Source organism: Neovison vison, chromosome 6 (assembly GCF_020171115.1).
Source record: "Neovison vison isolate M4711 chromosome 6, ASM_NN_V1, whole genome shotgun sequence".
In the NCBI taxonomy this organism is placed as follows: domain Eukaryota; kingdom Metazoa; phylum Chordata; class Mammalia; order Carnivora; family Mustelidae; genus Neogale; species Neogale vison.
This window is the reverse complement of record NC_058096.1, coordinates 108,841,071-108,854,868: the sequence shown is the minus strand read 5'-3', so window position 1 is coordinate 108,854,868 and position 13,798 is coordinate 108,841,071. Positions and strand designations below refer to the sequence as shown.

Genomic DNA, 13,798 nt, shown 5'->3' with positions numbered 1-13,798 from the left:
TGCTTTTAGATTAAAATTACTCACAAGAATCAAGCGCCTATGATGATGGGCCCTCCCCAGAAGAGCAGCTTCTTTTCACTGAGGAGGAAGAGCCGTTCAAAAGACTAAACAATACGCCAAATGCCAGTTAAACCAAGAGAGAAAACAAGAGACTGTAACACACACACACACACACACACACACACACACACACACGCACACAGGCACACTCATCTCTAACCAGTGGAAGCAAAGCCACCCATCAGGAAGAAATCTTCATCTTGCCCTACATTCTCTCTGCTTCAACAATGGACACACCCCAACAGAGCCAGCACCAACAGAAAATTCTGAATGGACTTAGGGCCCACCAGGGTGTAGTTGGCTCATACGGCAACCTCCACATTCCCAGAAGACCATGAGTGGGACTTTCTGAGACTGAAGGAGAAATCCCCCCTTTCTTCCCACCAGTCCTGCAAGTTCCCTCATGGACGCTCGCAAGAAGCAGGCTGCAGGTTTCTTGCCTATGTTGAGATCGGATGCGGCCAAGGAAAAGAGCTCCCATTCCAGAGAATTTACACAAAGGTCCCTCTGTACAGGGACAGACGGCCTCCAGCTCTCAGAGCACAACCCTTGGCAGGACTCAGCAAGCTCACGTTGGTTTCTTAGTCGTCCTTCAAGCGGCAACTTCTCCCTGAACTTGCTGAGGAGGCAGAAAGGCTGTGGAAAGCTGTGTTTCCATTCTTGGTTCTCCACGCTGTCAGTGGGCACTTGTTATTTTCCCAAAGCTTTCTCCTGGTGGCTGTGTGTTTGTTTAGAGACGGCTCCAAGAGCCCCCAGAGCTGCCTTCACAGCACACCTTAGATGTGGTATTTATTTTCTTAGTTCTGTGAACACCTGGGAGGGAAAGCAGAGAAACTGGGATTTATTTTTCAAATTGGTGTCATAATATTGTGTAAAAAGGGAAGAGAAAAAAAAAAAAAACCACCCCCAGTTTCTTTCTTTTTCAAGCCAAAACGTGTTTCCTGTTTGAGTTCCAAGCCCTGGTGGCAGACTATTCCTGAAGGCAGAGAAGAGGATAAGGAAGGGCCTTTTGCTCAGAAGACCAGGAGACAAACCATCAGGTGGTTCCCACCTGCCTCTTTGGACCTATGACTCCCAGAGCCTGGCCTGAGAGCCCTTCTGATGGTCTTATGTGTGTACATATATGTAGCATATATATATATATATATATATATATATATACACACACATATATATTTATTTAATGACGGACTTTTCCTGATTGGGGGGAAAAAATCTGTAGACTAGGAACAGAAAGTGGGAAAGAAAAAGAAGGTTTTTACTCCCCCATTCCACCATTTCATTGTTAAGACACATTTCCCCATGGCGATCATGAGACTTAAGGGAAATGAAAGTAGCTTCTTATCGTAAAGAGACTGAGAATTCCTATTCTGGATTCTTAAAACAGCCATGAAAGATATGCTGGACAGAATTTACTCTCCTACTTTCCAGAGATAGCAAGTCTCAGGAAAGTTAAGAGACTTGTCCATGGTATCTTAACTAATGTGGTTTGGGAGTAGGTGCCACTAAGAGGATATTTATTAGAGAAAAGAACCCACACATCTTAGAATAGGGTCATTTCTGGTCACGGAGAAATTATTCCATTTGAATCCAGGTTTCCAGGGAAAAGTGAATGTGTAGCACATGTGTGGATGGGACAGGCCCACACAAGGAAATGAGTGCCGTATGATGCTTCCCAGAGATGCTCTCTGGCCTGAACTGGTAAGAAGTTGGTCTGGGTTGAAGGCACTAGACAGATCATGAGATTAAACTCTCCACATGTCAACTCATCGTGGTCGTGATGGCCTCTTAGTCTGGAAATGCCTCTGGCTGTAGGGATGACCTCAGTTGGAGACTCGCAAGAAGGACCAAGGCATCTTCTGCAAGGTGCTACCAGCCAGTTCCCAGAGGGGTCCCAGCAGAGCTCAGTGGGCTTCATGCAGTTGGTGCCAGCATTACCTTCCTTTCCCTGAGGGCAAGTCTGTGTAGAGCATTTGCCTTGGCACCTTTGCTCCATTGGACCTCCATCCCCTCTGAGATGTCTTCAGAGGACACATGGGCCCACTCGACGTCACTCCACTGAACTCTCTCTAATCTCCTTGCACTAAGTCAGGAGCTTCACACAAGGAAGGGAAATTAAGATCGTGTGTACACACGGATCCTAACTCTGAAGGAAGCAATCATTTAGGACCAGCCTGCTGGATGCAACAGCGTGAAATAATGGGTGAGGGGACAACCAGGCCACCTGAAGAATGTCTTGAATGATGGGATCCTTGGTGATGGGATGGACCAGCATGCTCCAGAATAACAACAGGTACTATCTTGGAAGCCACTTGACTTTGAAACAGAGGCAGATTGGATTTGAGGTCACTGATTCGGAGATATTTACAGCAGTTTTTTGTGTGTTTCAACCCTGATCCCCCAAGATTGAGGCTGTTGACACGTGGCAGCGTGGACAGGTGAAACTGAGTCTCAGAGATTCACAAGTCAGAGTGGCCCCTGCCTGTTCTAGTCTGGTGCCCAGGACTTGGAGTGTTGCCTGAGAGACATGTCCCAAGGCCCCCCTAGAGCCAGAGTGTAACAAGGCAGTGGAATAGTACTTCCAGTTTGGTAACCTCAGTAAGTCTAGTGTTGTTGTTTAGTGTGTTATCGCAACTCATCCCTTAACTACTGTGACTGTGGTTTCTTCTGGCAGAGTACTTCACCACAGTGGGCCTCCCAGCAATCTCAGAGGTTGGTGGAGAAGGTATTAATATCCTGATGTTAATAATGAGACAGTGAATCTTAATGAGGGTTCGGTGACTTCTCAAAGTCACACAGTTAGGAAATCAGGGCAGAATCCAGTCCCTTATTCTTCATCCTGTTCTGATTGTAACCATGCCACAGACTTGTTCCCACCCACCCCCACGGCTCTACCCCACCAGCAATAAAAATAATGAAACAGAAAGTCTTCAATACATTGTGTTGCCCCTGGACTATTCAGCTGAGAGTTGCATCTCATTATGGCTTGGTCTTTGTGGATTTCCTCCAGTGAGTTGAGAATGGAGATAGGCTTAGTAGAATGATTATATTTCAGGTCAGAGACCAGCTCCTCTCAAGATAGTTCTTTCCACAGATGGAAAAGATATGTTAAAATTGCCAAATAAATTAGGAAATACTTGGCAGAATCTGGAAGAGCCTCCAGACTGGCGTTACATAACATGCATATACATTATACATATGCACATTATATAAGGTGACATAGTACTTAATGTGCTGTATATATTATGCAAATTACATATTTGTGAGTAATCATGATAAATATAGAGACCCACTAATCACTTTTTTACACATACTCAGTGACAGATTAGGAAGTTACTTTGCCAGAGAGTCTTAAAACTTACTCTCTCCTGCTGCTTTGGTTCCAATTCCTGACAAAAATAATTGCATCAACTTCTCCCATCTCTAGCCCCCTCTCCTCTTGGCCAAAATCCTCAGTTACCTCCTGTCCCAGCTAGGTTGTACCTTCCGCGGAACACACCACAATTGTGTTCATAAAAATAGAATCATGGGGTTGGGAAGGATCTAGACTTTCAGATTCCCCTACATCCCAGGCCTGCACCTTAATATCCCTAGTCAAGTGGGTGCCTCATGTTAATATCAAGGGGAGAGGGAAGGGAGGAAGAGTCTACCAACACTCCAAGGAAAGAAACTTCATAGTATTCCTTGGCCACCAGTTTCCAGGATCCAACAATAACCAATCACGTCCAATAACGTCTCCCAGGGCTCCCTGCCTTTCAAGGAGTCTCCAGTCTTATTTCAAATGTCTAAGTCTCCACAGCATATCTGAGACCATAACTTCCTAAGACATGTTTCACAAAATGCTAGTAGCTATAAAATGCTCCATGAAAACAGAGCCATTTGATCAAGTACTAGCTCCCTTTCTAGGAGAGACATAGAAAGGCTCAACTCTAAGAATTCACAGTAAAGAATTATAGGGTCCTTTATTTGTTTGCCAACATCTATAGATTAGAAATACCACTTTATGCCCACCACTTCTTCTTTTTGTTCTCAGTAAAGACAGGGACACACAAGTAACCATCCTTAGCAATAATGTTCCAAAAAGCACTTCTCTAGGACAAGGAGTCTCCACTCTTAAGACACTCTTTAGTTTCTTCTAATTGACTGTTTAAATATTTTTATTTTTCCCCTCTACATGCCTTAAAGCAAGAATTAAGGATCTGGACTCTTTGCCCCCTGGGGGTTGGGCGGTGGGGAAGGAGGGATTGGGGACACATCATAGCTGCCGGGGGTCAGACTTCATCTGTGTAGCTCCAGAGAACAGAACCAGGTCTAAACAGCACAGTTCTAGAGAGGTTGATTTGAATTCAATGTAATGCCTGCTTTTCGAACTGGCCAAATAGGGAAGGGGTTGCCTTCCAGGGGAGTGAACAGTTTACTCGCTCTTACAGAAAAGGTCTTGACCTGGTTGGGTGGGGAACAAGCAATGATCAATCTACCTTGTCCAACAAGCTATTGAAACGGTTTTTGTCAGCAATAATGTTAAATCAATATCTGTTACTTCCTTTTGAAAGGGTTACCTCAGTATCCCCTGTTTTCTGAAAGAATGAAAATGACTCCCAGAGACATTTCTGGATCAGTGGGTACTAACCAGATAATCCATACCTAATACATGGCAGGGTTGACTAGAATCATTGACATCCTCCACAGACAGCTAGTGGTGGTGATCTCCCCTCAGTAGCTTAGAGAGTTAAAGGAATGAGGTTGAGTATTTAGACAAAAAAAGGTCCTGCCTTTCTATTGGGGTCCATATTGTCAGTGTGGAACTCTTCTAGCCACAAATATCAGACCTGCATCTGGTTTGCAATAACAAGGAAAAAGAAACCATCCCACATCTCAAATAACAGTCAAGTTTTAGATAAAACAAGAGAGCAGAATTGTATAGAATTTCACATGGAGCCATTGTTTGTAGCTCACCTTGATGTCCCATCATGCTGGAGTATGTCTTTCAACTTTGTGCTACAGAGAGAAAACAGGAAAAGGATACAGGAAAGGGAATTCCCATTTATTGCTTACTGGATACAAGGTACCATGTCAAGGTCTTTTCATGTGCTGTCCCATTTAATCCTCAGAACAGCCTATGATATGGGCATTGTACTTATTTCACAGATAAAGGAATTAGTGCATTGAAAGGTGAAGTACCTTGCCCAAGGTCAAAAAGATAGTAAGTAGTAACAGCTAAGACTTGACATGGATTTTTCTCACCAAAAATGAATGCTTTTACTACTATACTTCAGTGCTTTTAACATTCTTGTCCATTCCCAACCCTACTATCATTCTGGGTGAGGTTACATGGCGCTAGCAAATTGATCTATCAGGTCTACCTCTGTATAGCCATCTAACCACGTTCCTTCTAAAGAACTTCCAGTGCTTGTTCATATTTAAACTCAACAGCCTCCATGGACAGCTGGAACCCCAAACCTCAACTTTGCAATCAGATTGGCAGCAAAAACTTAATCTTCAATGTTTCAAATTCTAGTGGAACGGGAATGTCTCCCAGGGCTCCCTAATAGATTTTCTGTTCAGTTCCGTGGGTGGGAGAGCAGCAAGCAGCCTTCTCAGACATAAATGCCATGGTCAACGGTGACTGGCCTGCACAGGGAAGGAGGGCTGGTGTTGTTGAAGGGAGCCTCCAGCAAGAAGGCTCTGCATGTGCTCCTCATTAGTGATAGGCGTGGGCTGGACCATCTGTATTCCGCAGGAGAACAGAATGGCAGGCTGCCTTTCAGATGCCAAGAGAAGCTATCTAATGGGAAGATCCAGAGAGCTCAAAAAGCAGACAGGCCTCTTTCCTCATGGGGATCTCTGTGGGAAACCAGGGACACAGAGAACCAAGGGGTTTGGGAAATTAACGGCTTAACCTGCTGGGCATCCACACTGGCCACCACTTCATTCTTCATGCCTGTGGTGCAGAATGGCAAGCTGAGCCCTGCGGCCTCATTGGCTCTCTCAGCTCCCTTGAATGGAGCCCACGTATCCTGAGATCTGTGGCTGCGGTGACAGGTGCATTACAGCAAGCCACCAGAGTTTGCAGGGAAGCCCTCAAGTCTCCCGAGGACCAGGAAGCCCTGCAGCTAAGAGAGACCATATGATTGGATGCTCAGCACAGATTCTAGAGAAATAATCAGAAAACACGAGGACAACTCTAAATGCTCCAAATGAGGAAAACGTAAGTTGGAAGCAAAGAAGAGAACGTATAACCCAGTACCAAGCATGTAGTAGGTAATGAGTAAATATTTCTTAAATGAATGAATAGCTAAACTGGGTATCTGCCCCTCTATCCTGGAATGGGTAGGGGAAGGGGAGGTAGAGGCGATGAAAGCTTTTTAACTAACAACTCGGGAACTTGAAACCACAGGATGTAGAGGGAGCTCATGGGGGCCTTTAACTACCCAGACATCTGTTGAGTGATGGACACAGCTAAATATGGATCATCAAAGGGCTTTCTAGGTCACATAGAGGGCAGTTGCATGATTCAGAAAAAAATGAAATTCAACTTGGACAGAAAGATAGAAATATTTGCAATCTACTTCTTAGCCATCGGGTCAGAATGGACAAAGACTAAAAAGGCAGCAAAAGTGTAGTTACAACACAGTAAGAGATCGGCATAATAAGGTACAGATTCAAGAGATGAAAAGACAACTGGAGAACGGGGTTTTTTTTTGTTTTTTTTTTTTTTTTAGATTTATTTGGGCTAGGGAACTGAGCACTATAGTTCAAAAATGAAAGACAGGACCGACAGATCTTTTTTTTTTTTTTTTCTTAAGGCAGCTTAAAGTTGAGTTAATTGGAAGATGGACATGTCCAGGCATTAATGAAATTGCTAGTAAATAACTGTCATTTATTTTGTGATCCCAAACCTATTACTTTGATGACCACTGTTAAATATCACAGGCACTCTAGTGAAGTTGGTGGCATATGGTTCCCTACTTAACAGACGAGGAAACTGAGGAACAGAGCAAATCTCCCCATAGCAGATCTGTCAGTATTCCTCTTCAAAGCCAGGCCTGTGCCTGCAGAACCATTGCTGATTCCTCAGAGCTCCAAGCACCGGGATAGGGATTAACTACCCCAAACCAAGCCCACGTGCACAACTCACTGACTTCCGTGTCAAACTGGAAACCCGAGTCCACAAAGCTGGAGTGGGAAACAGCCGCAGAGGCCCATGGAGGAGGAGCGGATCTGGGTTGTGGAAGGTGCGTGTGTACCTTACCCTCGTTTCTTCTTAGGCCCTCTCTCCATGGCACCAGCTGGGCCTGGTCCTAGGACCTTGCTCAGATGGCAGACAGTCAACAATGGCAGCTGGTAAAGAACTCACCAGATCAGGGTGTTCACATAGTATGAAAGATCACCTTAAAGGACACAGAGACCATATTAAGGACCAGGAGAAAGTGAAATGAGGTCAGGAAGTCAAACATCTGAATTCAGTAACAGATACATAAAGGTGGAACAGAGTTCCAAAACATCCTTTTAAAAATCTGTTGGGTAAATCATAATTTGGGGTAAAGAGACTGCTTCTAGAATGACGCAAAAAATTTTTTTGAACTTTTTCCTTAACAAAAAAAACCCAAAAAATCCTTTTAAAAATGGAAACTTAACAAGAATTATAAGTTGAGGGGTAAAGAAATAATTTTTTTCCTTAGACAAGACAAAAGGAAATTAATTTCTAAACTTTGCAATGTAAATGGCAATCCAGAAAAAGACTCCAGAAAGTGAGCATTTTCTGTTGAGGGATTAAACATTAGTACTTTCAAAATAATTAATGAACTTTTTTTTTGGTGTTTTTATTTTTTTAAGAAAACTGGTACCAATTGGTTACCAGGAAATGGCATGATCTTCAAGAAAAGAAAAATTTTCTTGGTAAATATTTCCTCTTTCCCTGAGTCCTTGAGGTAAAAGAACTGAGAACTAACTAGATCTTTTAACTCAGAGCAACGAATGTCCATGGAAGGGATGAATAAAAGAGGATATTATTAAATTGCTGTTTGAGGTTTTCTATCATCATACTCTGTTACCACCAGGCATGTCAGTAATGATTAAAAAAGGATAAATATAAAATGATAATGATTAAAAAATGATAAAAAGGATAAAGTAATCCCACCTCCCTCCCTCTTCCTGTCAGCCTCTTAAAGCTTCCCACCATGGCCATCCAGGTTAAATACACTTCCTTGAATTAGAATATCTGGGAATAATCACTTTTTATTATGGAAATTGTCAAACATACAGAAAAGCAGAGCCATGAGTATAATGAGAACATATATACCTGTCACTCAGATTCAGCAGTCCTTACCATCTTCCCATATTTGTTTCATTTTTTTTTTTTTTACTGAAGTATTTTAAAGTAAATTACAGATGTCATGACATCTCACACCAAAATACTTACACATAGGGGCACATGGGTGGCTCAGTGGGTTAAGCCGCTGCCTTCGGCTCAGGTCAGGATCTCAGGGTCCTGGGATCGAGTCCCACATCAGGCTCTCTGCTCGGCAGGGAGCCTGCTTCCTCCTCTCTCTCTGCCTGCCTCTCTGCCTACTCGTGATCTCTCTCTGTCAAATAAATAAATAAATAATCTTAAAAAAAAAATACTTACACATATATCATTATAGGGGATCCTTCCTTATGTGGGAAAGGCACCGCTGTCAGAAGATGTGTGGGAGCTCTCATAAGCTCAGTCATTTCTCAGTCCCAAATAGAAGTTAATCAGGACATCACTCTAACAATTAATGAGGAGTAAGTTTTGGGTGGAACCCAAGGAAGGTCTTAGCTGTATTTAGAACCATTCCTGATTGATACAGAGAGAGGAAAGACAACAGCACATTAACTAAATTCTCAAAAGACACAAAGTGGGGAAGTGGGGAAGTCTTATACACAATAATGATGCCAGAGAGAAAACACAAAGCACTTGTGTGGAGGTAGAAATTTACATGAACACTGCATGTTCTTATTTTTGAAAGAAAAATTGTTTAAAACGTTGGTAATGACAGAATGACTGGGCACAGGTAAAACAGTAAAACATCCTATCAGCAGATTCCTTTAATCATAGAAAAGACCATTGTGGTTTTTGCCCCCACCATGTGATGAGCAAGGCACTAGACCCGGCAGGGTGGCGGGTGGTGGTAAGCTGCTGAGATGCACAGACCGGTCCTCCCTCTCCACTGGGGCATAACTGAACGGGAAGTATATCAACTCCCAGGAAAACGTCTGGGAAGCTTGGTTGAGAAGCGCTTGCTCACTTAGGCGGGGTAAGATATCATCTTCAGTAGGCACACTTGCTCTGTGCTTTGTTGCTGGGGTCAGGGCAGGCTAATTGCAGATGTTGTGGATAAGATGGCGGGCAAGGTGGTTGGGTAGTTTGCTTGCAAAGGTCTGCTGACTCGGTGACTCTGCCGATCAAAAGAGAAGCAGGCAGAATGAGTGACAGCAGGTTCCAGAATGTTCAGCCTGTCTCTGTCAATAAATGAAATTCATTTCCTATTCAAAACAGCCTAGGTGGCCTCAACAACTGGAGACCAAGGACTGATACCCAGTCTGTGGCTGGTGTACCTAACTGAGCATGCATTGGGCTTTCCACGCATCTGATGGAAAAGCTTCCTTATCCATACCCTCAGGGCACATTTACCTCTTGACTCATGAAGCACCCCACCCCACTACCCCCTTCCCCACACCATGGGGTTCATAAGAACAAGCACCACCTTCTTTCTCCATGACATTGCTGCCATAAGGAAGGCAAGTCTCTGTTGACTGACTCAGTGATGAAAATCCTTTCCACCCTCCAGAGAGTAGGAACGTGTTTTCTTCCCAGAGCACCCCCTCTTTGGAAGCACACAGTTTCTCCTGAGCTCCCTCCTCCAGCCTCACCCCGGGCCCCGAAGCCCAAGCCCAGGATCCGCTGATGGGTGAGAAAACACATGAGCTCATTGGAGCTTATATAAGAGCTCTTGGCAGGCCTTCCCCAAGAGCATGCTCGCATTTGCCTTGTCTAGGCAATGTGATTTTTCTCTTCTCTATCTCCTCAGAACAGAGAGGCTGATTTGTACTCCTGTTCATTAGTGGTTTTGTAGCAGGGAGAAGGAAGCACAGTGTTCCCTCCCAAATCCCAGTGATTCAAATTGTTTTCCCAAGGGGCAGAAATAGTATTTAAAGGACGGAATCCACCGGCATGTGTCAAGCCCCTTCACACTGGCTCTATCCCTTCTCTCAGATTCTGTCTCTGTGGAGCCTATACACCTTCAGTCACCCCGGAGGAGCAGTGAGAGCCGTAAGGGCCAAAGCTGCCTTGACATCTCAGAGGACTCCCTCTCTGATGTCCCTTCTGAGATGTTTGCGAGCAAGGTCTAGGGCAGAGAGAGACAAAATAAGATGGAAATCCTCCTCTTCCTCCAGAGGAAGAAACAGAATATTTATGGAGGTCTTTCAAGTGTTCCCATCGCAGGAAATTGATCCTGCCTCCCGATGACTTGGTGACAACTCCCTTCCTCTCCCAGGTGCCGTTGTCTTGAGGGAGGAAAGAAACTTTGGGGGAATTTGGGGGAAGTGCACTGTGGAATCTCAAAGAGAAGGGGGGAGAGAGAGAGAGAAAGGGAAGGCCATGAAACCAAAGTCCAAAGTCAGGGAATGTTTTACATAGCTCCCAAGAGGAGAAGGAACTTGGCTCTTCTCCTGCCACTGAAGGAAGAAAAGGAGGGGGAGGAGTGGGTGCCCTTGGCAGTGATGGGCTCCCTTCTGCCCCCAGTCACTCCAGGTCTGGGCTGCTCAGGGCAGTGCCAGACAAGACAGAGAAACTCAGCCTGGGCCTCCTCATTCTCCTCCTTGAGCCTCACAGGCCATGACCCAGGGTGCTTTGTACCCACAGGCAAGTGGGGATATGCCCTCTTCTTCCTCTGCTCCTCTCCTGGGGCCAGTGCCATTTCCTGCCTGGCACCAAGGAGTGGTAGGGACATGGGCAAGTGTCAGATTATGTCTCAGCTTTCCCACCTGTCAGATGGGGCCAGAGAGGGTGGTTCATACATTTGTTCATTTATCCATCAATAAATATTGTGTTATTAACCAATGTCTATTTGCCAGGCACTAGAAGGGTCTTTAACCTGTTTCAACGCAGTTCTCTTGCTTTTTCTCCACCATTTCCCATTGCATTCTGCTTTTCCCAACTTCCATCCACCCCCAATGCCTACTTCTTCCACCTTTTCTTCTTTTATTCTTGTGATGTTTCTCTTCCCTTTTCTCCCATGATACTATTTTTAGAGTTTTCATACATAAAATCAGAGGATCACAGGGATCTTAAGGGGACACTTGCCCACTTTGTTATCTCCAGGCAAGGCTGTGCTGAAAAAGCCCAGGGAAGATCAGAGAACATAGTCCAGAGCTTGATTTCAGGATGTAATTTGAGTCTCTCACAGCTTCTCCCATCCAGAAATTATCTCCAATGTCTAACTGAAACCCCTCTGTTCGGTACTACTCTTCTTTTTCTTTTTCCCTTTTGAGTCACATCTCAGGCATAGAGCACCTTTGTGGTGCTCCACTTTTGTGGATATAGAACCATTGGGAAGTTTAATGAAAGCAACATAGCTGAACATCCCAGACCAGAGAGTATTAGCTTCATTATGAAAACAACAGAATCAGGAACAAAGGGAGGACCAGAGGCCAGGGCAGAGAGGTGGGTGTGACTTCTCTGAAATCAACAAAAACAGACTAAGCAATAACCCACAAGCGTAATCCTACTGGAGTCGCCATTTTGGATCAACTATCTCAGTTAACACAAAAAGTCCACTGAGCAGAAAGTTCGGGAATCAACCCCCTGTTGCTGGAAAGGCTCTCCCTTCGATGTCCTCGAGTTCAGCCTTGCACGCTGAGGTGGTAGGCAGTGGAGTACAAAGTCTGTGGTCTGTTGATTGTAGTTGAGTTTCAAATGAGCTTCATTCAACCTTGGTTCCAATGTGACCATATACAGAATTCCTCTCCAAAGTCATTTTTCCCAGCCTCTGGGAAGGAGGCAAGCCAGGTCTACCCTTGGACAGGGCCTGATAGACCTTTTGGATCTGTGTGAACCTGCCGAGATGGCTCACACTCTTGATGGAGGCAGTGTGCCTAGAGAGTAGGTCACCAGGCAAGGAGGCAGATTGTAAAACCTACAGAATTTTCTTTCTTCCTTTCTTCAGATGGCAAGAGGCAGGAGATCCAACTAAAGAGAAGAGGGTCTAACGGCAAGTTGCTGACCCAGCTTCTAGCACAGCTGCCCTCTTTCACAGAATGGGAACAAGTAACCTTTTGTGCCTCTCTGTACTATCAGTCTCCACTCCTGGTAGGTATCTCTGGGCAAGTGTTATTGTTAGCCAGTAAGCATAGTCCCAAAGAAGCCACTACTAGAGGGGTTCTGACAGATGCTTTTCTCTCTCTGCAGGAAACAAGTTAGACCTTTCTATCTGGGAAAAGTCTGGCCACTGTTCCGTAGAGGCTGCTGTGGAAGGAGCCATCCCATGTGCCAGGATGATCTGAGAGATGAAACCCTGCCTGGGAAACAAGAGCAACATGGGGAGTGGGCCACAGTGCTGTCTCAGCCACGTGGCCTTGGACATGTCCTTCTGGGACCTCTCTTTCTCCATCTATCAAACAAGGGGCCTCTAAAGACTTTCCCTTTTCAACGATCTTGCCTTTACCTGGAGTAAACGCTGCGGCCATGGGAGAGGGGGCATGGTTCTTGTTCTTCTGGGTCTTCCACCAGGCCCAAGGCTTCCCCCAGCCCTGCTATTTTGGGGGGCAACCCTTAGCCCTTTAAAGAATCTTCCCTTCCCTCTTAAGGATTGATCATGCTCAGAAATCCAGCTGATTTGGGGGACCAACATGAAAAAAAAAAAAAAAAGAACCTTACAAAGAAACTCTTTGAGAAGCCCTCCACGTTTACACACACGCACACAGACATATACAAACACACATACTTAATCCCTGACGTGTAAACATTTTCCCTTCTGTGGCTCAAAACTATTTTACCCTTTCTCATTGCCCATGTGTTCGGAGAGACTCCATTCCCACCCGTGGAAAAGCACCATTTCCTTTTAGAGAACTTAGCTAGACCTCAGTGTTTGGGGGTCACCCTGGGCATAGGTTGAAGCTAAAGGTCCTAACACACCTCACCTGCGGCCCATAAACGCAGACTCACCTGCCAAGACTGAGGCAGTGACTGGCTGGCACAGTGCCAGGGTCCAGAATCTTCGCTCCTCACTCGTCCATCTCCACTGCCTCCTCTGCCCGTAGATATGCTTCTCTGTCACGGTGGTTGCCTGCTCGAGCCTGCCTGTCCACCTGCCAGAGTGCCGTGGACTTCTTCTGTAATGTACTGTGTGTATGTGTGTCTTCCCTCTGCAGTTTACTACAAATAAACATGACAGCGGACAGCTGACCCCTGACCTCCTGGTGGTTTCTTTTCAAGCCATTGCTTGAGAAATCAGGATCGGCTGATCAGCCACAGGGCGCTGGAGACAAGCAGGCTCCTCTACACTGTTCCGTGGCATTTCACTGGTGGCCACTGCCAGGGGTTCCACTGATAGGCCAGAACTGGGAAGAAGGGAAAATTTTTGTCGCCCCTTTCCTGGTATTGCAGGATGGGGAGAGGAAGCTGAAAATCCTATTAAATAAGCCTTTATTAGACATTTCAAAGTCTTCATTGCATTGATATGTGAAAACTCCCCTATGAAGTAATGAGCCA

General features: G+C 45.1%; 1 protein-coding gene and 1 long non-coding RNA gene across 4 annotated transcripts in view; both read left to right on the top strand.

Moving 5' to 3' along the window:
• DGKG (diacylglycerol kinase gamma) overlaps positions 1-1,239 on the top strand; it is a 198,426-nt gene extending 197,187 nt beyond the window's left edge. For all 3 annotated transcript variants that reach the window (XM_044251946.1, XM_044251945.1, XM_044251944.1), the window contains one exon: positions 10-1,239. In XM_044251946.1, the coding sequence (XP_044107881.1) occupies positions 10-108 (99 nt within the window). In that variant the 3' untranslated portion in view covers positions 109-1,239. The remainder of the gene's footprint in view (positions 1-9) is intronic.
• A 2-nt stretch (positions 1,240-1,241) lies between these two features.
• LOC122908780 lies at positions 1,242-12,962 on the top strand. The gene is made up of 3 exons (XR_006385022.1): positions 1,242-2,353; positions 12,255-12,397; positions 12,497-12,962. It is a non-coding gene; the product is annotated as an uncharacterized LOC122908780 (long non-coding RNA).
• The last annotated feature ends 836 nt before the right edge of the window (positions 12,963-13,798 follow it).